The following is a 24,200-nucleotide window of genomic DNA, read 5'->3' on the forward strand; positions in this document are numbered from 1 at the left end:
GGTTTTTGACTTGAATGTTTTCTTTTGAACGGTTTCAATGTGACTACTTGACTTATCAAACTCTGCAACTTTTCGTCCTGAACTTCCTGGATCCATGAAATAAAACAAACCTCGAATTTGCGCCCTGAACTTCGTCTAGAACCTCATACAAATTTACCTTTTCTGTATCATTTTTTAGTTTTACCATCGCATTTTGGTTGATCACTGGAATCCTTGATTTTTGCCTTTAACCTCCTTTGTTGCAGTTTTAAAGCTAGCTGTCCGATACATCGTTGATAAGAACGCTGGGAAGACTCAAAGGCACATTAGAAAGGACATTATCCAGAAGCTTGGCTGATGTTCCCGTAATTCTTGTAGGAATATTTATGCAAGGATGGAACCCATTAGATAGACTTCTATTAATAAATTCAGTGCTAGCAGATGACTGGTCAATATATAAGTAACCCATAATAAAACATGGCATAGAGTGTATCGGGAGTTTCATTAATTGTTCTTCAAATAGGTCCATAAAGTCATAGAGCAGGCTCTGTGGAGCTTTATATACTACAACAATACAAAAGCTCAAATTCTCTCTAGTAACATGCAGAACAAAACGCTCGCAAACTTTCCCTCTGTATACTGTAACATCTTCTCATATTTAAGCCTTATACTCAGCCTGAGCATAAGCTGCTAGGCCTCCGTATTAGTAATACTCTCGATTCTTTACATATAAACTGTAACCCGGGATATCTAGTAATTGCGAGCAACAAACAAATTTCACCGGTAAAAGCCTCCGTATCTGACTTGTGAAACATTAAGGCGGTTCTTTTGCTCATCATTGCGCAAAAATCTTACATTTTCCGACAAAGAACGTTTGAAAGTGAAATCTTAGGAGTAAATCTTAGCAATTCTTAGGAGTAATTAAAAGTGAAGCCTTATGCCGTTCTTTTGCAAACGTCTTTCATCATTCTGCTCTGATCAGCGGTCTAAGAACAATGATGAGTATATCATCAAAGTTCTCTCATCATGATTCTATATGGCAAGAAAAATGGCGTCCTTTGAACTCTTTGCTAACATCAGTGAGCTGTAAGATCTTAGAACAATGATGGACTAATGAACGGTAATCTTTGCAGAAAGATGTAAGTTCTTAGAAGTAAGATATTAGTGCTAAAGAACGGGGTTATAACTACAACGCTAAATACAAACCGTTTCTCATTGCCGATGAACAATTTTAACTTTCCTGTATTGTCACTGTCACGGCTAAAGGTCCTATCTGTATATTCAAAATCCCGAGATAAATGTTTAAAACTGGTTTCTAATCTGTTCACAACGGGATAACCAGCTGGGAAATGTATGATCAATCACACTTTGATCTTCCTGATTTATATTATCCTTGTGACTCTCCCTTTGAGAACAACGTAGCAACCAGTTTTTGATAACTACCTCAGAAATCTGAAATTATCAGACACGAGTTTTACGCCTGACCGGGCCCGGATTTATCAATAGGCCCCCTAGGCCCAGGCCTAGGGGCGCAATAAATTATCTCTGAGTTGTTTTTACCTGACACAAACTGGACTGATGTGATTTATCGTCAAAGTATCAAGTGCACTCCGCCGCAGTGCTGTCCATACACAGAAAAGTGATTTTAAATCAATACAGGAGCTCTGTGGCCGCTTAAAAAACTGTCAACTGTCTCCCAAGAATGACAGCTGATAGGTTGGAAATCACCTCTCTCTTTCATTACTTTTGGCTTATCAGTTGCGTTCTGTTAATTGCTTCCACTATCCCCAAATTTCCGAGAATAACCTTAAAAATCTCGCAAAAAACGGAGCGGCTAAAGCGCTCAAGTCTAGGAGTGTCAAAGCTTTAAATCTGTCCTTGTGCGTAACAGTGACTATATGGTTTGCACAAAGCAGCCACGATATTCAAATATTAAGCAGATGTTAAGAGCCAAGATATATAGGGATTCTTTTTTTCCGTTGTCTTTGTTATTCATGTGGTGCGGGATGTCGTTAAATTTGGTGTGGCTCAAGCAACGCCACATTGACACCAGTCAATAAGAAAGCCAAAGTTTGGGAATGATGTTTGTTTGACTTATTTTAGCGTCACAAACTACAAAAGTGGAAGAATGCCTTTGTCAGATCTATGATAGTGATGAGAAGCCTAATATTTAGAGTTTTCGCCACGTTTCTGATGGTGAAGAAGAGCTTTTGCCATCACCAGAGCCATATTTCCAAAATTCAAAAAATTAAGCATTAAATGTTTACTCTGATTGGTGAATCACAAACTTTACACTTGATAGTTGAAGCAAGAGTCAACTCGTGAAATTACGTAAGGGATACCTTCTGGCATAATTATTGGTTCTGTACTCGTAGGTAGGTATAGATTTTATCCACAAGTGTGATTATAATGTGGCTTGGGCAAAATTGTATTTGTATGTGTCTGGTCTTTTTACACCTATCTGCGGCTGTGTAGGTGTAGCCAATAATTTATTTAGGAGCAAATCCTTGTATAACTACCATAATAAATATTAAAAATACATGCTTCATAGAAATTTGCTTATTTTACCAATTTTACTTACATTCAGGTCTGGAGCTGGAGGCAAGGTCGTACCCAGGGGGGCTAAGAGGTTTACTCCCCCCCCCCCAATTGTTTGTCTGACTCGTACAACCGTAACAAAAATGAATTTAAACAAATTTTTATACGGTTTTTGAGTTTTTTTTGGTATAGCCCCCCCCCCATCGCCGAAAAGAAATCCTTGTGTAAGACACCCCCGGGAAAAGAAATCCTGGGTACGACCCTGGCTGGAGGTTAGCAATCCTGGCCATGATATGTCTGCACGATTGATTGTATTTTTTTCACGGCTTCTCGTAATAGGAATAATAATTTTGTTTTCCTTTGTCAATCTTCAGCTAAACAACAAACTTGTATCTAAACTACACATTTATTAAATATATAGTAGCTAAGTATAACACAGTTAGTATGACAATAAATAAATACAGTAATAGTAAATAGAACCTCAGATCTCATTCAAATCATCAAAAAAAAACAACTAAAAGGTGATAAAAAACATCTTACTTAAAACAAAAGCTTACAAATACCATTATTCGGTATTTAAGCTGTGGAAACGCGTTAATAGGCATAAAAGGCTTACACTGTTGCCCAAAACTATTTTACCTCCGCCAAATGATGTAGTATAAAATATAGAAAGCATATTGTGGCAGTGTAAAAGTATTCATCCTTTGGTTTTCACTATTGTGTTACGATGGTCCAGGGTTTAACGGTCTGTTTTGCATACTAGGTTTAGTATTGATTCAGTAGCTTCCCTATTCTCCTTGGAAGCACCCATAGGCTAGAAAAATAGCTTTGTTTGGCGATTCATATCTACACCCTGAGCTGTGTTCCTGAAGGGATGATTCTATCAAAGCTATCACTTGATTCCCTTAAGGGCAGGTCAACGGAATTGTAAAACCTATTGATTAAAGTTGTTCAATAAACTAGGGGCATATTGGAGACCCACGATGTGCCCCGGGGCAATGAAATATGTTTGTTTAAATAATACTGTGAGGCGTTCAGCAATTCATTATCTTTTAAATCATGGAAATAAAATGTGTTTAAAAAATAAATACTTATAACTTTTCTGTTTTGTGGAAATGTTATTTCAAAAACCTCATTTCCTACTTCTTTCTTAATTCGGGCAATATCCCCACAGTACATGTTTCTCAAAAATGGCACAGCTCAGACGATTTTAGGGAATTGGAGGGGGAGGGGAATAGACTATTTTAGAAAGCTATATTTCCCACTGCGATATATATATTACAAAAAGTCACTATTTAAGAAATTGTGAGAGGATTTAGCAGTTCATACTGTTTAAATCATGAATATCAAAAAAAGTTTTCGGTTTCTCAGAAATTCTTATGAAGAACCTCACTTATTACTTTCCGCTTTAAATAGGGCAACATACCTATCATACACATATCTCAACAGTGCCCATAGGTTGTCATCTTTTGTTTTGAAAAAAATTTTTGTAAATACTAAAGAAAAGTTAGTTATTTACATAGTTTTAATTATTCCTTTTACTTTTTGAGAATGCCAAAAACTCTAATTTTGATGCTAAATTATAAAGACAATTTGAAAAAAGCTGTGAGCTTTTTTGCTATTTTTTTTTCAACAGGAAAAAAACTATTTGGAACTTCAACTCTCTGGATTTAAACCATGCGCTTCAGCTATATCCATGATTTAGTTTTATGGGCAAGCCCCTGTTAATAACTGTTTGACAAAAATGATATCCCCAAAATATAATGGCATTAACTAGTTAAATCTACGGTCATGTTTCCTGCATTAATAACCAAAAGGTTGACATTGTTCTCTTTACTTAGGACACCAGTGAAAGATGTAAAACATCATATTCCTTTGGAAAAGTATATTGGACCATTCACACCACAGTTCATATAATTATCCAGTAAGCTTATCGCAGATCATTTCTGGTCTTCGTTTTCGGTGCGAACAAAAAGCTCCTCCCACTTCTTCGTGCTGTTATTAATAGCGGGTTTCCACTTGTTTCCGATTGTTTCGCGTCTGACTTGTCTACCCGCGAAAAGATGTGATGCCGCTTATGTTTCTACGTTCTCTGGAGCACTCGCACCCCGGTCCGGGTTTTTATAATGGGTGAGATAGGGAATGATCATACTGGACAATTATATGAACTGTGATTCACACTAACAAAACCTCTTGTGTACTTTTAGCCATTCTTAGTCGGGGCGCTTGTTCATCATAGTCATAACCTGTCCTAAAGCTCTCCATAGGTACTCTTTTTATTGCAGTCCCCATTAAAGGATAGCTGAGTCTTTTATTCTGATAATCCCTGTCTATGGTAGGGATAGGATTACGTAAAGATCCTTCAGACACGATGTCAATCTGATTTTCATAGAACGTTTCTTTGTATAACAACTCAGGGTCTTTAATCGAAAGATCTACCAATGGTGTAGGAGTTGCTTTAGCTGCCTCTATGCTCGCATTGGGTTGCTCCTTTCTTCTTCGTCTTCTTCTTAATAGGATACACAATATAAATAACAGAATCACCACTATTACACTAAGAAGAATGGCTATTGTTAAAGAAAGGATTAGCTCTGGTGTTGTCACAAAATCACTGAAATTAGGTGTCGTAACCTCTGTGGATATAGTCTCAGTTGTTGCTGAAGGATCAGAAGTAATATCTGAAGCATTTGGTAATGTGCTGAAAGTAGGCAATGTCCCAGCCGTAGTAATTACTGAGCTCATGTCATTAGTAGTTTCGGTACTTCCCCCTTCGATTGTATAATCTGAGCTAATTGTACTTGAAATAGGAGTTGTAACTACCAAGGTTGTGTTAACAGTAGTTTTTACACTTGAAGTTTCTTTGGATGGACTGACTGTACTAGACGACTCTGAGGTAAGACTTGGCACTGTGTTCATTTCAGTCCCAGTTGTTATATCAGTAGAAGGGACTGAATAAGTTGTTAATATAGATATAGTTGAAGACTGAAAATTTGTCACGCTAGAACTTTCAGTTGACGGCTCATAGCCTGTTGAATAACTACTATGTGCTTCAGTGCTGTTGAGGGTTGAACTAAGAATCGTTGTTTCAAATACTGATGTACTTCCCGTATTTTCTGATGTTTCAGAGACACTTGACTCAATTGTTGAGGTCGTCACAGAACAGTATCCCGGGTCTTCTGTAATTGGACTTCTACAGTCATCAACAAGCTTGCTGGTTGCTCCGTTCTCGTAGAACTCAAATCTTTGTATTTGAATTCCATGGGGGTCATCTCCAAGAGTCTCCGTGTAAAGACAGATGGAAACAGGCTTGCCAGTAGGAAGATTACTATCGGGCAAATCCAACGTTTTATTATAAACACTCCACTCATTTTGAAAAGGAATAGCAAATGCAAAAGGAGGGTAATGATAGTTTTGACCTGGATCATAAACATGCACTGAGAAGTGTAAACGGCCGTATAAATTTCTTGCAGTTAGAGATAAAATTATCTCATTTGTTTCTTGTAATGTTATTAAATTACTATGGAAATGGGCACCTTCATACATTTTTGATACTCCTTCAGTTTCCAAATACATATAATTGTTATGATCGTCATTTTCATCAGTATTTACATTCCAGTACCCATGGGTAGAGTCACAAAGAGGTTGCCAGCACCCAAACCCTTCTAGTACAGAATCGTTGAAGTAAACTACGGGATCCCTTTCATTTAATTTTGGGTCTACATGATTTTGAGTTTCATCACCTGTAAAAGAAAACGTAGTCATACATTATATGGTTGTAAGTGTAAATTACACCTAATTGATCACCTGGGATTATACATAGATGAAGTCATTATTTATCCAGAGCACTTTCTGAGTCAGAGTCAATTGATTTCTGGTCATAATAAAAGAATATACGTATATCTTTCTTATTCATGTCTGGAGCCTGAAAGCAAGCGAGCATTTCTTTTTATAGGCATAAAACGTATAGGCCAAAAAAAAAATTTGTAAAGAGACGTAAAGAGGTGTATCAAAGCCTAAGACAAGCAGAAATAAAATCACACGACAAATCAAGCCTAAAAAAAACCCGGCAAATTACAGTCAAGGAGTAAATAAATCTAAAAATGCAGAGAGTAAAATAGTAATCATGTGAAGCATAAGAACAAGAGATACTACAATTGATGAATAAGAGAGGGAGTCCTTAAGCCAAAAAAAATAAAATAAAAAAACTGTTCACTTTTTAATTATGCCAGTCTGAATTGTTATTAAATAAAAAAACAAGTTTTTTTTTAACTGAAAGTAAGGAACGACATTAAAACTTAAAACGAACAAAAATTATTCCGTATATGAAAGGGGCTGTCCCCTCCTCAACGCCTCACTCTTTACGCTAAATTTTTTTATTGTTTTTAAAAATAAAGCTGTGTGACAGAGTAAAACTTTAGCGTAAAGAGCGAGGCGTTGAGGGGGGGGGGCAGTCCCTTTCATATACCGAATAATTTCTGTTCGTTTTAAGTTTTAATGTCACTCCTTACTTTCACTTAAAAAACTTGTTTTTTTATTTAATTTCTGAACGTTTTTGAATTAATGCAGCTTTGATTTTGCCTCACCGTACATGAATAATCAAAACGAAACTTGCACATTAATTTTACTTTTTTTTTTGGCTAAATGGCTTTCTCGAAATTTTGTTCTGACGTAACTTACGAATTAATTTACGTAACGAACTTTTATATTCGTATGTTTTTATTACGTATATTAGGGAGTTTGTCCCCTAGTCAATACCTCGCTCTTTACGCTAAAGATCAAATTTCGTTCAAATCTTAAACCCCTGAATTACAAAGGCCGGTTAATTAGAATAGATAGCTCCTTTGAAAGTACTAAAAAAAAACTTTAGCGTAAAGGGTGAAGTATTGACTAGGGGGAAAACCCCATCATATCCGTAATCATTTCTGTTCGTTTTAAGTTTTAATGTTGCTCCTTACTTTCAGTTGAAAAAACTTGTTTTTTATTTAATTTCCGATCGTTTTTTAAATAACGCTGGGAAATCCGGCGCCCCCTTCATACAAATGTCCCTTCCCCCAAGGAAACATCTTCCATGGATGGATCCTCCCCCGTAACCCCCTCCTGCGACCCTCCTCAACAGAAAAAAATCCCTCCTGAAACGTCTGTATAATTCCCATTAACCAATACTATATGTAAACAATGGGCAAAGTTCATAGCTTGCAGCCCTTCCCCCGAGAACTGTGGGGATTAAGTCATCCTCATGGACATATTTATTAGATTTTTGACTATGCTGAACCAAATGGCTACCTCAAAATTTTGATTGGGTGGCCTCGGGGAAAAAATTAGCGTGGGGTGGGGCCACATCACCCTCTAATTTTTTGGTAACTTAAAAAGGGCACTAGAACTTTCAATTTCCGTTCGAATGAGCCCTCTCACGATGTTCTAGGACCAATGGGTCGATACGATCACCCCTAGGGAAAAAAAAAACACATCCTTTATCTTCCTCCAGGCAAAAAAATACAAAATTCCGCATTTTTGCAGATAGGAGCTTGAAACTTTTATAGTAGGTTTATCTGATCCGCTGAATCTGATAGTGTGATTTTCATTAAAGTTTTATGACTTTTATGGATTGTTTCCCCCTTTTCACGAAAATAAGGCTAAGTTTCTAGGTGCGTAACTTTTGATGGGTACGACTAAACTTGATGAAACATATATATTTGAAATCGGCATAAAAAATTGATTGTATTGATGTATCTATGGCTGTAAAAATTCCAGTTTTTAGACTTTCGGTTACTATTGAGCTGGGTCGCTCCTTACTTACAGTTCGTTACCACGAACTGTAACTACCAGGATTTACTTAAAACAGGGTATGTGTGTCTCCCCCCCCCAGACCTTTTAAAAGACAGAGCGTCATTTTACTCCACAGTCCCCGGTGGAAGGGCTGCAAGTTATGAACTTTGCCCATTGTTTACCCATAGTATTTGCTATTGGAAAGTATACAGACATTTTCAGGAGGGATTTTTTTTCTGGTGGGGGTCGGAGGAGGGGTTTACTTAGTAGGATCTTTCCATGGACGATGTTTTCATGGGGGAGGGGACATTTCTATGAATGGGGTACTGGGTTTCCCAACATTATTTAAAAATCGATCAGAAATTAAATAAAATAACAAGTTTTTTTTCACTGAAAGTAAGGAGCAACATTAAAACTAAAAACGAACAGAAATTATATGAGGGGGTTCGCCTCCTAGTCAATACCTCGCTCTTTACGCTAAAGTTCTTTTTAGTACTTTCAAAAGAGGTATCTATTCTAATTAAATGGCCTTTGTGATTCAGGGATCATTCTTAAAGAATTGGAACAAAGTTCGAATTTTAGCGTAAAGAGCGAGGTATTGACTAGGGGGCGAACCCCCTCATATACGTAATAATTTTTACTCGTTTTAAGTTTTAATGTTGATCCTTACTTTCAGTGCAAAAAACTTTTTTTTTTATTTAATCACAAATTAGGGTGGTGCTACTGATCTCCTCTCAAATCCTTTCAACAGCTTCAGTCCCATTTGAATTTGGTCAAACCATGAAAGAAAAAAAAAATAGAAAGAAATTATGAGAGTAGACTGACGGTTTAATATCTCATTATTAATGTACATAATATAATAATCATTAAATAATTATTAATACAATTTTAATCCATATTATTGATGTATAATTAGAATATACAATTTAAATTATATTTAACGTTTAATAAACTTAATGTATAATGTGGTAGTCCCTGGAAATTTAAGCAATTTGTGGTTTATCAATGTTATGATTATAAAAGATAAAATTTCTAAATATACTCTTTGTTTTCAGTAAGGTTATAATATGATTTAAAAAAAACTCTGGCCTTTAGAACTTTTAACTGGTGGTAGTCCTACATTTGTTTGTGGGAATTTGTGTCGTTTTAAGTTTGACTTGATTATTCGTTATAATTATTGTTGTTGTTTTTTTTTGGGGGGGGGGGGGATTTTCTTACTCATACACTGTAGCATCTATTAACTTTATGTTTTCCCTGCCCCCATCCTTTTCTTCTCTTCCATTGTGTGAAAGTTTCAACTCCATATCCAAATCCGTTCCCAAGATATACCAGATATAGTTTAATCAGCTGTAGTATTATTTAGCTCTGCCATCTCCCCCAAATTCTGTCGGAAGGGGGTTTTTCCGTGGAGGTGGAGCCAGATTTCCAGGCATTATTCAAAAAACGATCAGAAATTAAATTAAAAAAAAAGTTTTTTCAACTGAAAGTAAGGAGCAGCATTAAAAATTAAAACGAACAGAAACTATTATGTATATCAAGGGGATTGCCCCCTCGTCAACACCTTATTCTTTACGCTAAAGTTTGAATTTTGTCCCAATTCTTTAATAATGACTCCTGCAACACAACTGCCGTTTAATTAGAACAAGACGTTTTTTTAAGTACTAAAAAAATTTTGCGTAAAGAGCGAAGTGTTGAGGAGGGTTAGCCCCTTTTTATACGCAATAATTTCTGTTCGCTTTTAAGTTTTAATGTTGCTCCTTACTTTTAGTTGAAAAAAAAAACTTTTTTTTTATTTAATTGCAGTCAGAGGCGTCGATACACGAAAATGTAGCGGAAGAGGCAATTTTTTTCATTTTTTTAAGATACAAAGCATTTTTAAAATACAGGGGGGGGGCAATTTCGTGTTTGTTAATGGAAAACAATGGATTTTTAAGAATCTAAGGGGGAAAATAAAATATAAGGAGGAGAAAATTAACTCCTCTATTTGGCATCCCTGATAGCAGACAAACAGCTCTTTAATTAGGGATCTTTAGATTCCTGCCTCATACTCATTTCTTAACATCTAGAAAATTACTAAGGAGTCCCAACAGAGAGCCTAGGCCTATTAGTTCTTTATGGTCACCCAAGGTGTAGGGAATATTATTAGTAGTTACTCGAATTTTTGTAGAAAATAATAATAAATTCTCTTAGAGAATACGAATAAGGAAACTTTTTAGGAATTAATGGTGATTTTAGGGAATAGTTCATCTTCGATCTAGGGAATATTGTTGTGAATTAAATTTAGTTTAAAGGATTTATTCACCCTCGTTTTGTAGAATATCTTTATGAACACAAGACTGTATCCAGGGGAAAGGCTAGGGGGCTTGAACCCTCCCCCCGAAATGTTTGTCCGACTTGTAAAAATGTAACGAAAATACATATTAACTAGTTTTTGATGTGTTTTTCAAAGTTCTTTTTTAATTCCCCCTCCTCCCTTGAAAAAAAAAACAGAACAAGAATCCTGGATACGGCCTTGTATAAACGTAATGGCCTAAGAATCAATCAAGTAAATTCACAGTAAAATCTAAACAAACATGAACAACAAGCTGGAATGAATTAAAAGCGGACTAGGTCGAAACCAACGTAAAATCGAGTTAAATGCCTTTGTAGGGAAAGCCAACGAACTACCTCCAAAGCGGAGATGATTCTGGCAGAAAACATGTCCCGGATTTATAAGACAGTTAATTCTCAATATTAGTTTACCCCCCCCCCCCCCAACAAAAAGCATCATACAGGTGTGTGCATTCAGGACAATTGAGAGGATAGAACAAGGAATTGTTATTATTTTTTTAACGGATCTACTGAATCTTTTAATGAATTCAATGAATCTTAAAAATCTAGGGGGTATTTTTCTACTTTTTACTAAAATACAAAAGAGTGTGTTTTTTTAAGTATAGGGGGATGGGGCAATTGCCTTCACCTAATTGGTGCCCCTGGTGTTATAAAAAGAGGGAATTAGGAGAAAGTAATTACAAATATTGATGGCTCCTACCCTCAGAGTAAACATCGGATAATCCTTCAACTTCTTCATGAGCTACTGCAAACTGCATAGAAGACCATAGCAGAAGCATATAGAACCACATCTTAACAGAGAATGACTTGGCGTTTGGAAGATGCTCTCCAATAAAAAAAAAATGTTTGTTAGTTCATTAAATACGATAAGCCCCATTTAGTGACCTACAGGAGATAATTATAATGTAACTCTTCACAGCAAGAACAAGGTTTCATTTGTTTACATATTTATGGTGACGAAATTAATGTCTTGCCTGCATAATTGATAGTGGAATCAGGTTGTTTTTTAAATACAAATTGGCACTTTGAGTTTGATGTTTGTCAATGACTGATTAGAATCAAACTTTCAAAATAATTTTGGTTTTCCATGGTAATTAGGTTTCCTAGGGAATAATTATGTGTATTTATTCAAATCATCTATTTCTCGCTGTTTATGTTTATTTTCTCTGGGAGAAACAGGGAGTGCCAATTGGGAAGTCAGGGCAGTGGCCCCCTAGGTTTGTTTGTTTCCCCCCAGATTCTGAAACATACCTTTTTGGTTGTTTCTTTGAAAATAAATGGAAGAAATTGCCTCTCCCCTTAGTCTTTAAAAAAAAATCATCTTAATTAAAAAAAAAAAAAATTGAACAAAGAACTCCTCCCTTCTCTATATTTTTGTAAATCGTCACCCTAAAACGGAAACAATGCTTCAATTCAGAGTAAAGGTAAAAAAAGGTAAAGAATACGGCATTGGATTTTACAGTGTGAGGCTGAAATTGTTAAAATCTTTATAACGTATGTTATTGGAGGCTGACCGAACTTCCCAATTAAACAGTTTGTGGTAACAAACTGTAAGTAAGGAGCGACACGGTCCAACAGTAACCGAAACTCTAAAACAATAGAGTTACCGAAACTCCAACAGTAACCGAAACTCTAAAACAATTAGCAATAACTATTTAGATTTCGATTTTGACATGGATAAGGTAGTCAATGCCTGCCATACCTTTGAAAATCAAAAACCAGGACAAAATAAATCGTTAGAAGAAAAAGGAGTTTTTTGTCCCACCACCTGAACCATTAGAAGAAACAAACCTTCGGTGATATGCCGTTCAGAATGACAAAAAACAAGCCGAGGAGATATATCTATATATATATATATATATATATATATATATATATATATATATATATATATATATATATATATATATATATATATATATATATATATATATATATATATATATATATATATAGCTATAGATTAAACAAAAATGCTAAAGATTCACTCCTGGAGAGAGGGGGGCCCTCTTTTCAATTCATTGCTCTTTACGCTAAAGTCTTGAGGTTCTTTAAAAATAACTCTCATTCAAATTCAACGGGCCTTGTGTTTCAGTAGTCGTTCTTAAAGAATTGCGACAAGAAGTCAAACTTTAGTGTAAACAGTGAGAGATTGAGGAGAGGGCAGCCCCCCTCATTAATTTTAATCAAAAAACGAGCATAGATTAATTAAAAAAAACAAAGTTTTTCCGAGGGAAGTAAAGAGCGAAGTTGAAACTTAAAACGAAAAAAATTACTACTTCACAGCCTATCTAACATTAAATAAAAAAAACAAATTTTTTTAACTGAAAGTAAGGAGCGACATTAAAACTTAAAACGAACAAAAATTATTCCGTATTTAAAAGGGGCTGTCCCCTCTTCAACGCCTCGCTCTTTAAGCTAATGTTTTTATTGTTTTAAAAAATAGAGTTGTAAGGAAGTCAAACTTTAGCGTAAATAACGATGCGTTGAGGAGGGGACAACCCCTTTCATATATAGAATTATTCCTGTTCGTTTTAAGTTTTAATGTCGCTCCTTACTTTCAGTTAAAAAAAAAAAAAATTTAATTTAATTTCCGAACGTTTTTGAATTAATGCAGGTTTTGATTTTGGCTCACCGTACATGAATATTTAAAATGAAATTTACATATTCATTTTACTTTTTATTGGTTAAATGGCTTTCTCGAAAGTATTTTCATTTTATTTACGAACGTTTTTATTAGTAATAAATATGCGTAACTTACGAAATAACTTACGTAACGAACTTCTGTATTCATACATTTTTAATGCGTATATTAGGGGGTTCACCCCTAGCCAATACCTCGCTCTTTACGCTAAAGTTCGAACTTAGTTCCAATTCTTTAAAAATGACCCCTTAATAACAAAGGCCGTTTACTTAGAATAAACAGCTCTTATGAAACTACTAAAAAATAAATCAACTGGTGAGATTTCCCTATGTTTGTAGGATTACAGAAATCTAGCGCTTTACTGAAAACACAAAAGCCAAGTAAAAAAAACAGGAATATTGATTTAGGAGTCAAAAGTAAATACGTAGCCTTACAACAACAAACTAATCTATAACACTTTTCATAGTCCTACAGGAGCTGTGATATCAGTAACTTTCAGTATACAATTAAAATTATCTTAGAAACTTAGGCATAAAAATAACAAGTTTAAAGCCATTACACAGTATATAAAAAAATGGATGGATCTATCAGGTAACATCTTGGTCTCACCTAGTATTACTTGAAATAAAGATCATATCTTTATAACTTTGTTATGACATAACTTTAATATGAACTCTGGAAATCTAGATATTTATCTCTATAAAACGGAGGATTTTAAGTGTGATACAAACTCTAAAGTCTTTGTAGTCCTAATGCTAATAAGATTCCTTCACTTCGAACTTGTCTACAAATATTCATGAAACGTCCTTTTCAGATCCAAAGCGACAGTCGATCATTGATTGTGCAGAAATGATGCCAAATTAAAAGAAAATAAATAAATAAAAAAAAACAATATACAAATATTTTATTTTATACTGTTAAACGTGTCCTTAAAAGGTTTATTTTTACCGTACCAAAACTCCTATATTGTTTTGTGTTTTCAGTAAAGCGCTAGTTTTCTGTAATCCTACAAACATAGGGAAATATCACCAGTTGATTTATTTGCATTAGTTCTATTGATATATGTTAGACAGGCTGTGAAATAGGAATTTTTGTTCGATTTAAGTTTCAACTTCGCTCTTTACTTCCCTCGGAAAAACTCTGTTTTTTGAAATTAATGTCTTCTCAAGATCAGAGCACAATTTGCGGTTTACTGAAAACAAAATACGTTTGAAATATTTTCACCTTTCTTTAATTTAATAATTGAAAAATTATCTAAACCTTAACGAATAAATGTCAGTATATGTCAATTTAACTGACAATCCAAGGTCATTTTTTTTTCAAACAGTTCGTGGTAACGAACTGTATAGTAAGGAGCGACCCGGCTCAATAATAACCGAAACTCTAAAAAACGGATTTTGATACCAATAGATACATCAAAATAATCAGATTTTAATTCTGATTTCAAATATATAAGTTTCATCAAGTTTAATCTTACCTATCAAAAGTTACGCGCCTGAGAAAATTTGGCTGATTTTCGAAAAAAGGGGGAAAGACCCCCTAAAAGTTATAGAACCTTAATTAAAATCACACAATCATATTCAGCGTATGAGAGACAACTACTGTGGAGATTTTAAGCTCGTATCTGCAAAAATATGGAATTTTGCATTTTTTGCCAGAAGAAAGATCACGGATGCGTGTTTATTTGTTGTTTTTTCTCTTTTCCCCAGGGGTAATCGTATCAACCCAGTGGTCCTAGAATATCGAAGGAGGGCTCATTGGAACGGAAATTCAAAGTTCTAGTGCCCTTTTTAAGTGACTAAAAAATGGTGGGCAACTAGGCCCCCTCCCACGCTTTTTTTCCCAAAGTCACCTGATCAAAATTTTATCCAAAAAAGAGATATCCAAAAAGTTAGGTTGATCTAGGTTCACTTAGAGTGGCGCGCCACTCTAAGTGCACCTAGATTAACCTAACTTTTTGGATATCTCTCTCACTATGACTCTGTTTGAGTGTTGTGTCTGTGCGTGTCTCGTCTCTATGTGTGTGTGTGTGTCATCTCTGTGAGTTTGTAATCTAAAAACCCAGTTTGGTTGAAAATGTTGATTTTTCGTGCTGCACACTTGTTTTAACTGTGTGGGATCCAGCGAGGAATGACCACTCCTTTGGAGAAGTTTCAAGGACAGGCATGCAAATAGTATGTAGTTTAAAAGCGTGTTTAATCACGTTTCTTGAATGATTCAAAATGAACTTTGAAAAATCAAGAAAATGTAACTGTGACAGGGTAACCCACAAGCGCCAAAGAGTTACCTATACCAACTCGTGCTTTACAATCATATAAAATCGAAATGAACTTTGAAAAATCAAGAAAATGTAGCAAAGATAAGGTGTCCCAAACTCATACGCTATTGATTTAGTTAAACACTTGCATTTCAAAGAAAGAAATTCAAAATATAGATTGTAGTTACAAGACAATGTAAGGGTGACGAGTGAAAACATAAGCAAACACTACTGAAATATTACAAATCTTGCAATTCAAAGATAAAAATTCAAAATGAACAATTAAAAATCAATAATCTGTTTCAGTGAAAATTACACAACAAAAACACAAATAAAGAAAAATAAATAAAATATATTATAATAGTAAGAAATACTAAAGGAAAAAATAAATTACAAGTAAATTAAACAGTGTAAATTTCAAAAACAACAAAAATATCAAGAACACTTCCAACTCTGGAATTTGAACAAAAAAATATCAAAATGTACTTTAAAAAATCAAGAAAATTTAACTGTGACAAGGTAAACCACAACCAAACACTACTGAAATATTCCAGCTCTTTCATTTCAACGAAAGAAATTCAAAATGAACTTTGAAAAATCAATAAAATGTAACTGTGACAAGGTAAACCATAACCAAACACTACTAAAATATTCAAACTCTTGCATTTCAACAAAAGAAATTCAAAATAAACTTTGAAAAATCAAGAAAATGTAACTGTGACAAGGTAAACCACAACCAAACACTACTAAAATAGACCAAATCTTGCTTTTCAATGAAAGAAATTAAAAATAAACTTTGAAAAATCTTGAAAATGTAAGTGTGACGCATTATACAATGAGCGTACGCTTCCGAAAAAGTCTAGATATTATTTTAAAACGAATGAAAATCGAAATGAGCTTGGAAATATCAAAATTATTTATCTTTCGTAATGTAAACCGCAAGCAGACACTGGAAAAACAGCCCAAATATAGCTCTTCAACGAAAGCAATTCAAATCAACTTTGAAAAATGAAGAAAATGTAACTTTGACAAGGCAAACCACAACCAAACACTACTGACATATTCCCACTCTAGTATTTCAAAGAAAAAAAATCAAAATTAAATTTGAAAAATCAAGAAAATGTAACTTTGACACTGAATTATTACAACTATTGCATTTGAGCGAAAGAAATTCAAAATGGACTTTGAAAAATCATTAAAATTTAAATGTGACATGTTAAACCACAACAAAAAAATAATTAAATATACCAAATCTTGCATTTAAACGAAAGAAATTCAATATGAACTTTGAAAAATCAAGAAAATGTAACTGTGACAAGGTAAACCACAAGCAAACACTACTGAAATATTCCAGCTCTTGCATTTAAGCGAAAGAAATTCAAAATGAACTTTGAAAAATCAAGAAAATGTAACTGTGACAACGTAAACCACACCCAAACTCTAATGAAATATTCCCACTCTTGCATTCCATCGAAATAAATTCAAAATGAGCTTTGAAAAATCAAGAAAATGTAAATGTGACAATGTAAACCACATCCAAACACTACTGAAATATTCCAACTCTTGCATTTCAACGAAATAAATTCAAAATTAAATTTGAAAAAAATCAAGAAAATGTAACTGTGACAAGGTAAACCACAAGCAAACACTACTGAAATTATCCGACTCCTGCTTTTCAACGAAAGAATTTCAAAATGAACTTTGAAAAATCAAGAGAATGTAACTTTGACAAGGTAAACCACAACCAAACACTACTGAAATATTCCAACTCTTGCATTTCAACGAAAGAAATTCAAAATGAACTTTGAAAAATCAAGAAAATGTAACTGTGACAAGGTAAACCACAACCAAACACTACTGAAATATTCCAACTCTTGCATTTCAACGAAAGAAATTCAAAATGAACTTTGAAAAATCAAGAAAATGTAACTGTGACAAGGTAAACCACAACCAAACACTACTGAAATATTCCAACTCTTGCATTTCAACGAAAGAAATTCAAAATGAACTTTGAAAAATCAAGAAACTGTAACTGTGACAATGTAAACCATAACAAACCACTACTGAATATACCAACTCTTGAATTTAAAAGATAAAAATTCTTGATGAACTTTGAAAAATCAAGAAAATGTAACTGTGACAAGGTTTACCACAACCAAACACTAGTTAAATATTCCAACTCTGGCATTTCATTGAAATAAATTATTAATTAAAATTTAACAATCTTTAAAAATAAACTTTGAAAATGTTAAAAAAACAAAGACTAAACTTAAATATACCTTATCATTAATTTCTGTTAAAGAAATTCAAAATGAACTTTTAAAAATAAAGAAAATTTAACTGAGACAAGGTAAAACTGAGTCTTTCAATCCCCGTAAAGCTCTTTTAAAAGATACAAAAACTACTTATTTAACACAAAAATTTCATTTTTAATGACCACCAAGTAAAGAAAAACCACACGGAATCCGGCAACTGAGTCTCTCAATCCCCGTAAAGCTCTTGTAAAACTGTGACAAGCTAAACCACAACAAAGCACTACTCTCGTTGAACTCAATCCCCATTTAACTCAACCCCCGTGCAACTGAACTCCCTTGTAACTGAACCCCTGTATAACCGAAACCCCCCGTGTAACTATACCCCCTTTAACTGAACTCTCATGCAACTCAACCCTCCATGCAACCCATCTCCATCAAAACACTTTTCAGTCATTTCTCGTTAAATTGACAATACGCTCCAAAACATCACTTGTTTATTATACAATACATCTCTCAAACCCCTTAAATATCTTTTAAAAGATAAAAAAACTACTGATTTAACACAAAAATTTCGTTTTTAATGACTACCAAGTAAAGAAAAACCACACGGAATTAGGCAACTGATTCTCTCAAAACACTTAAAGCTCTTTTAAAAGATACAAAAAAATTTCTTTTTTAATGACCATCAAGTAAAGAAAAATCACACGGAATTAGGCAACTGAGTCTCTCAAACCCCTTAAAGCTCTTTTAAAAGATACAAAAACTTCTTATTTTAACACAAAATACAAGCAAGCAAATAACATGGGAATTCCTATACACGCAAGCAAATAACTGAGTTATTTTTACGTCACTATTTTTCAACTTAAAATCATTCTAATTATAGCATCCCATTCCTCATACTTTTATTACCTGTTACGCTTTCTTAACAATCGGAAGTTTAACCAACGTAAATTAAGTTATAGACAATACTGGTTTTTAGAAAAACTGGAATAAAGAAAAACCACACGGAATCCGGCAACTGAGTCTCTCAATCCCCGTAAAGTTCTTTTAAAACTGTGACAAGCTAAACCACGACAAAGCACTACTCTCGTGGAACTCAATCCCCATTTAACTCAACCCCCGTGCCACTGAGCCCCCGTGTAACTGCACCCCTGTCTAACCGAAACCCCCGGGTAGCTGTACCCCCTTTAACTGAACTCTTATGCAACTCAACCCTCCATGCAACCCATCTCCCTCAAAACACTTTTCAGTCATTTCTCGTTAAATTGACAATACGCTCCAAAACATCACTTGTGTATTATACAGTACATCTCTCAAACTCCCTTAAAACTCTTTTAAAAGATACAAAAACTACTGATTTAACACAAAAATTTCGTTTTTAATGACCATCAAGTAAAGAAAAATCACACGGAATTAGGCAACTGAGTCTCTCAAACCCCTTAAAGCTGTTTTAAAAGATACAAAAAAAATTTCGTTTTTAATGACCATCAAGTAAAGAAAAATCACACGGAATTAGGCAACTGAGTCTCTCAAACCCCTTAAAGCTCTTTTAAAAGATACAAAAACTAATTATTTTAACACAAAATACAAGCAAGCAAATAACATGGGAATTCCTATACACGCAAGCAAATAACTGAGTTATTTTTACGTCACAATTTTTCAACTTAAAATCATTCTAATTATAGAATCCCATTCCTCATACTTTAATTACCTGTTACGCTTTCTTAACCATCTGAAGTTTAAACAACGTAAATTAAGTTATAGACAATACTGTTTTTTAGAAAAACTGGAATAAAGAAAAACCACATTGAATCCGGCAACTGAGTCTCTCAATTCCAGTAAAGCTCTTTTAAAACTGTGACAATCTAAACAAGGACAAAGCACTACTCTCGTGGAACTCAATCTCCATTTAACTCAACCTCCGTGCAACTGAACCCACTTTTAACTGAACCCCTGGATAACTGACAACCCCGTGTAACTGTCCCCTCTGTTACTGAACTCTCATTCAACACAGAACTCCATGCAACTCAGCTCACTAAAAAACCTTTTCAGCCATTTCTCGTCAAATTGACAAAACGCTCCAAAACATCACTTGTGTTATATACAATTCATCTCTCAAACTCCTTAAAGCTCTTTTAGAAGATACAAAAACTACTGATTTAAAACAAAAATTTCGTTTTTAATGACTATCAATTAGATAAAAATCACACGTACTTAGGCAACTTAGTCTCTCAATCCCCCTTAAAGATCTTTTAAAATATAAAAAAAAAATAAATTTTAATTAAAATCAAGTAAAGAAAAATAACCCGGAACTATGAAACTTAGTCTCTCAAACCCCATAAAGCTCTTTTAAAAGATACAAAAACTACTTATTTTAACAACAAATACAAGCAAGCAAATAACATTGGAATTCCTATACACGCAAGCAAATAACTGAGTTATTTATACGTCACAATTTTTCAACTTAAAATCGTTCTAATTATAGCATTCCATTCCTCATACTTTAATTACCTGTTACGCTTTCTTAACCATCAGAAGTTTAACCAACATAAATTAAGTTATAGACAATACTGGTTTTTAGAAAAACTGGAATAAAGAAAAACCACACGGAATCATGCAAATGAGTCTCTCAATCCCCGTAAAGCTCTTTTAAAACTGTGACAAGCTAAACCATAATAAAGCACTACTCTCGTGGAACTCAATCCCCATTTAACTCAACCCCCTTGCAACTTTACCCCAATCTAACTGAACCCCTGTATAACCGAAACTCCCATGGAACTGTAACCACTGTAACTGACCTCTCATGCAACACTCCCCACCTTGCCACTCTGCTCCTTCAAAACGCATTTCAGCCAATTCTCATTAAATTGACAATACGCTCCAAAACATTCCTGGTGTATTATACAATACATCTCTCAAACCCCTTAAAGCTCTTTTAGAAGATACAAAAACTACTGATTTAACACAAAAATTTAGTTTTTAATGAACATCAAGTAAAGAAAAATCACACGAAATTAGGCAACTGAGTCTCTCAAACCCCTTAAAGCTCTTTTAAAAGATAAAAAAACCACTTATTTTAACACAAAATACAAGCAAGCAAATAACATTGGAATTCCTATACACGCAAGCAAATAACTGAGTTATTTTTACGTCACAATTTTTCAACTTAAAATCATTCTAATTATAGCATCCCATTCCTAATACTTTAATTACCTGTTACGCTTTCTTAACCATCGAAAGTTTAACCAACGTAAATTAAGTTATAGACAATACTGGTTTTTATAAAAACTGGAATAAAGAAAAACCACACGGAATCCGGCAACTGAGTCTCTCAATCCCCGTAAAGCTCTTTTAAAACTGTGACAAGCTAAACCACGACAAAGCACTACTCTCGTGGAACTCAATCCCCATTTAACTCAACCCCCGTGCAACTGAACCCCCCATGTAACTGAACCCCTGTATAACCGAAACCCTGTACAACTGAACCTCCGTGCTACTCGACCCCATTTAACTAATCCCCGTGTAACTGAATCCGCATGTAACTGAACCCTCGTGCAACTCAACTCCCTCAAAACACTTTTCAGCCATTTCTTGTTAATTTTTTTTTATTTCTAAACTATTTAAAATTGACAACACTGTGCAAACCAAAACAATTTTCAGTTTTGTTGTTAGAATTATCCAATCGCTAATTACCCTTTTTTTTCTCCACCTTCAAATGTTCCTTTAGTCATTGCCCAGTTAACACTAAGATGTAAATTGAGTAATCCTCTCGCAATAACAAACCAAACCAGATTATACCCACTTAACCAGATCAAAAATGGCGGTCACAATAACTTGATTAGCAAATGGACTTTCAGTCATACATTCACGGTTTTCTTCAAAGTGATATGGATTTCATTTAAAAAATACCAGTTTAAAAAATAAAATAAAAAATAAACATGTATCCATGAGTTTGACCTCCAAAAAAATTGATGTTACAATAGAAAACCCGTCTCTTTGAAAGGTGTAATGACCCTCTAGAATAGAATTACCTACCAGAAAAACCGGAAGGAACGTAAAGGCCACAAATAAAACAGGATGGAACATAAAGTATTAGAAATGGTACCTCTTACCCTACTTCTATGTATTTTAAATTTTGTTCGTTTTGAGTTTTATTTATTTATTGATAGTGGTTTGTGGTAGTTTTACGCTTGGAAGATTATTTTACTTTATTTTTGTCCATTCTTGGCTTAAAGGAGCTCTTTACTTTTCTTCGAAAAACATGTCTTCTGGAAAAGTTTTTAAATCAATTTCATGAAAGATCAAGTAAATCAGTTTACTTAAATCAAGCTGTAAGATAAATGTCCATTATCCAATTATATCGTGACGTGGCTTTTCACAAACGAATGCGTCGTCGTACGGCTTTTCTTCCTCTGCAACTGAGAAAACCAATATATAGCTTTTGGTACTTTTAAATCAATTGGCTATCTCATAATTTTTAGTCCATAGCATCTTGGTCCTCTTTGGGGCCAAATCGTAGTTTGGTGCCACAAAATAGCAGAAAACACCACTTTCCCGCAGCACAATCTTTTCAATCACTTAAAAAGGGCATTAAAACTTTAGATTTCCGTTCGAAAGATCCCTCTCCCGATCTTCTTGGATCATTGCTTTGATACGGTCAACCCAGGAAAAAGAACAACAACGAACAAACACGCTCCCGTGATCTTTCCTCTAGGAAAATATGCAAATTTAGGAGGTTGAAATATCTACACTGAGGTTTTCTGGTATGGTGAGTCTAATGATGTGAGTTTAATTAAGATCACTGGACTCTTGACGGATGTTTCCCCCTTTTCCAAAAATCAGGCAAATTTTATCAGGCTCATAGCTTTTGATGAGTGACATTAAACTTACTTAGTTTTATATATTCCGAATCAGCATAATAAGCCAATTCTTTGATGTGTTAATTGCTAGCAAAATTTCTTTTTAAAGTTTTGGTTACAATTGGCCCGAGTCGCTCCTTACGTACAGTTCGTTATCACGATTTGTTTGATATGCTGTTTTTTTATTTTCAGTTACTATTAGCAGGATTTGCTCCTTACGTATTTACAGTCCTTTGCCATGAGCTGTTTGATCAAGCGATCCAACACAAAGAGCTGTTTGAGAAAAAGGCATCTCGAGTCAAACAACCCTCAAGTTTAATATGTTTAGTGTGCAACACAGTATCCCTTTGTCCAGCACATTTAAATTTCCTATGACAACCTGATATGAAATGAACTAAAATCAATGAAAACGGATTAGTTTGACAATAGTGCGCTCGGAATTCATTGCTCTTTGATGACGTTGGCAGATAACATTGTGAAAAACTCACAATTTATTTTCTCGATAAATTTTCGTTGTAACTTTCGTAATTTTTTTCACCTGAAATTAATATGCAATCGGAATCTCTCTATTGCCAACAGTTTTGGCGCAATAATTGTTTCTAAGCATGCTTTCTTGTGAAAGCTGCTGTTTTCTATTTTATAAGTTAGAAAATATTAATTGTTCGAAAATTTTAGTTATTTTATAATAACAATGAAAAAATACAAAAAAACTTTCCTGATGTACTTTTGCATGATAAATTCAAAAATATAATAAATTTCTAGTAGCACTCTTAGTTTCTGTTCAATTATTATCTTTTATGCAACATTATACTATTTTTCATCTTTTGTCCAAAAGACAAAAACTAAAAGAAAAAAAAAATCCCACAGAACTTATGGGTGATTGTTAAATCCTCACTAAAATATTTAATTAAAGTATACTAAGCCATATTCGATAACTTTCCCAAATACCAATTTTTTAATACCAGCCATGCATTATTTGAAAAAAAGCCAAGCCCGAATAAGGTGAAATTACTTACTCAAATGCATCAGCTACAATGTTAAAAGAGCCATTTTTCTTGTACTTGAAAACACCAGTTTAGTTGCGCTGCGGAAGCTATATTTATGGATGGCCGGCATTTACCCCCTACCCCCCGGTGAATACCCTCACAGAAAATACCCCCCCCCCCGGGTATTTTCCGGGGGGGGGGCATTTTCCGGAGGGTTTTTCCACGGGGGGAGGGTATTTTCCGCGGGGTATTTTTCGAGGGGGGGTATTCGCCGGGGGGGGGGGGTAAACGCCTAGAACCATATTTATGTTCTGCCATTTTTCTTCTTATTCCTGTTTGACTTCAATTTGCTGTGAGAGAGTTGTAAAGATTTAACCTCTGTGATCTTTATGGACCTCAGGCCGGATTGATGAATATGATGATACACTTTCAAAGGTAGCGAATAATGCTTTTCAAGGGGTTGACCAGGTGGGTTGACCTTATCAAAGCAATGGTCCAAGAAGTTCGGGAGAGGGATCCTTCGAACGGAAATTAAAAGTGTTAGTGCCCTTTATAAGTGATTGAAAATATTGTGCTACGGGGAAG

General features: G+C 34.4%; 1 protein-coding gene across 1 annotated transcript; it reads right to left on the reverse strand.

Annotated features, from left to right (window-relative positions):
* Positions 1–2,916: 2,916 nt before the first annotated feature.
* On the reverse strand, positions 2,917–22,956 carry LOC148949946 (uncharacterized). Its single transcript, XM_089091375.1, has 3 exons — positions 22,849–22,956; positions 11,315–11,440; positions 2,917–6,257 (listed from the first exon to the last, which is right to left on the reverse strand). The coding sequence occupies exons 2-3, from the start codon at positions 11,403–11,405 to the stop codon at positions 4,693–4,695; spliced, it is 1,656 nt and encodes a 551-aa protein (XP_088947501.1). The 5' UTR covers positions 11,406–11,440; positions 22,849–22,956; the 3' UTR covers positions 2,917–4,692.
* Positions 22,957–24,200: the final 1,244 nt, after the last annotated feature.

The sequence above is a fragment of the Artemia sp. Qi Xiang Cuo genome, chromosome 7, assembly GCF_049724085.1.
Source record: "Artemia sp. Qi Xiang Cuo chromosome 7, ASM4972408v1, whole genome shotgun sequence".
In the NCBI taxonomy this organism is placed as follows: domain Eukaryota; kingdom Metazoa; phylum Arthropoda; class Branchiopoda; order Anostraca; family Artemiidae; genus Artemia; species Artemia sp. Qi Xiang Cuo.

Coding starts and splice junctions, on each gene's coding strand:
- LOC148949946 (XM_089091375.1), bottom strand. CDS start 11,405: ATGTGGTTCTATATGCTTCTGCTATGGTCTTCTATGCAGTTTGCAGTA. Junction 6,258..11,314: donor ATCCGATGTTTACTCTGAGG/GTAGGAGCCATC, acceptor TTTCTTTTACAG/GTGATGAAACTCAAAATCAT.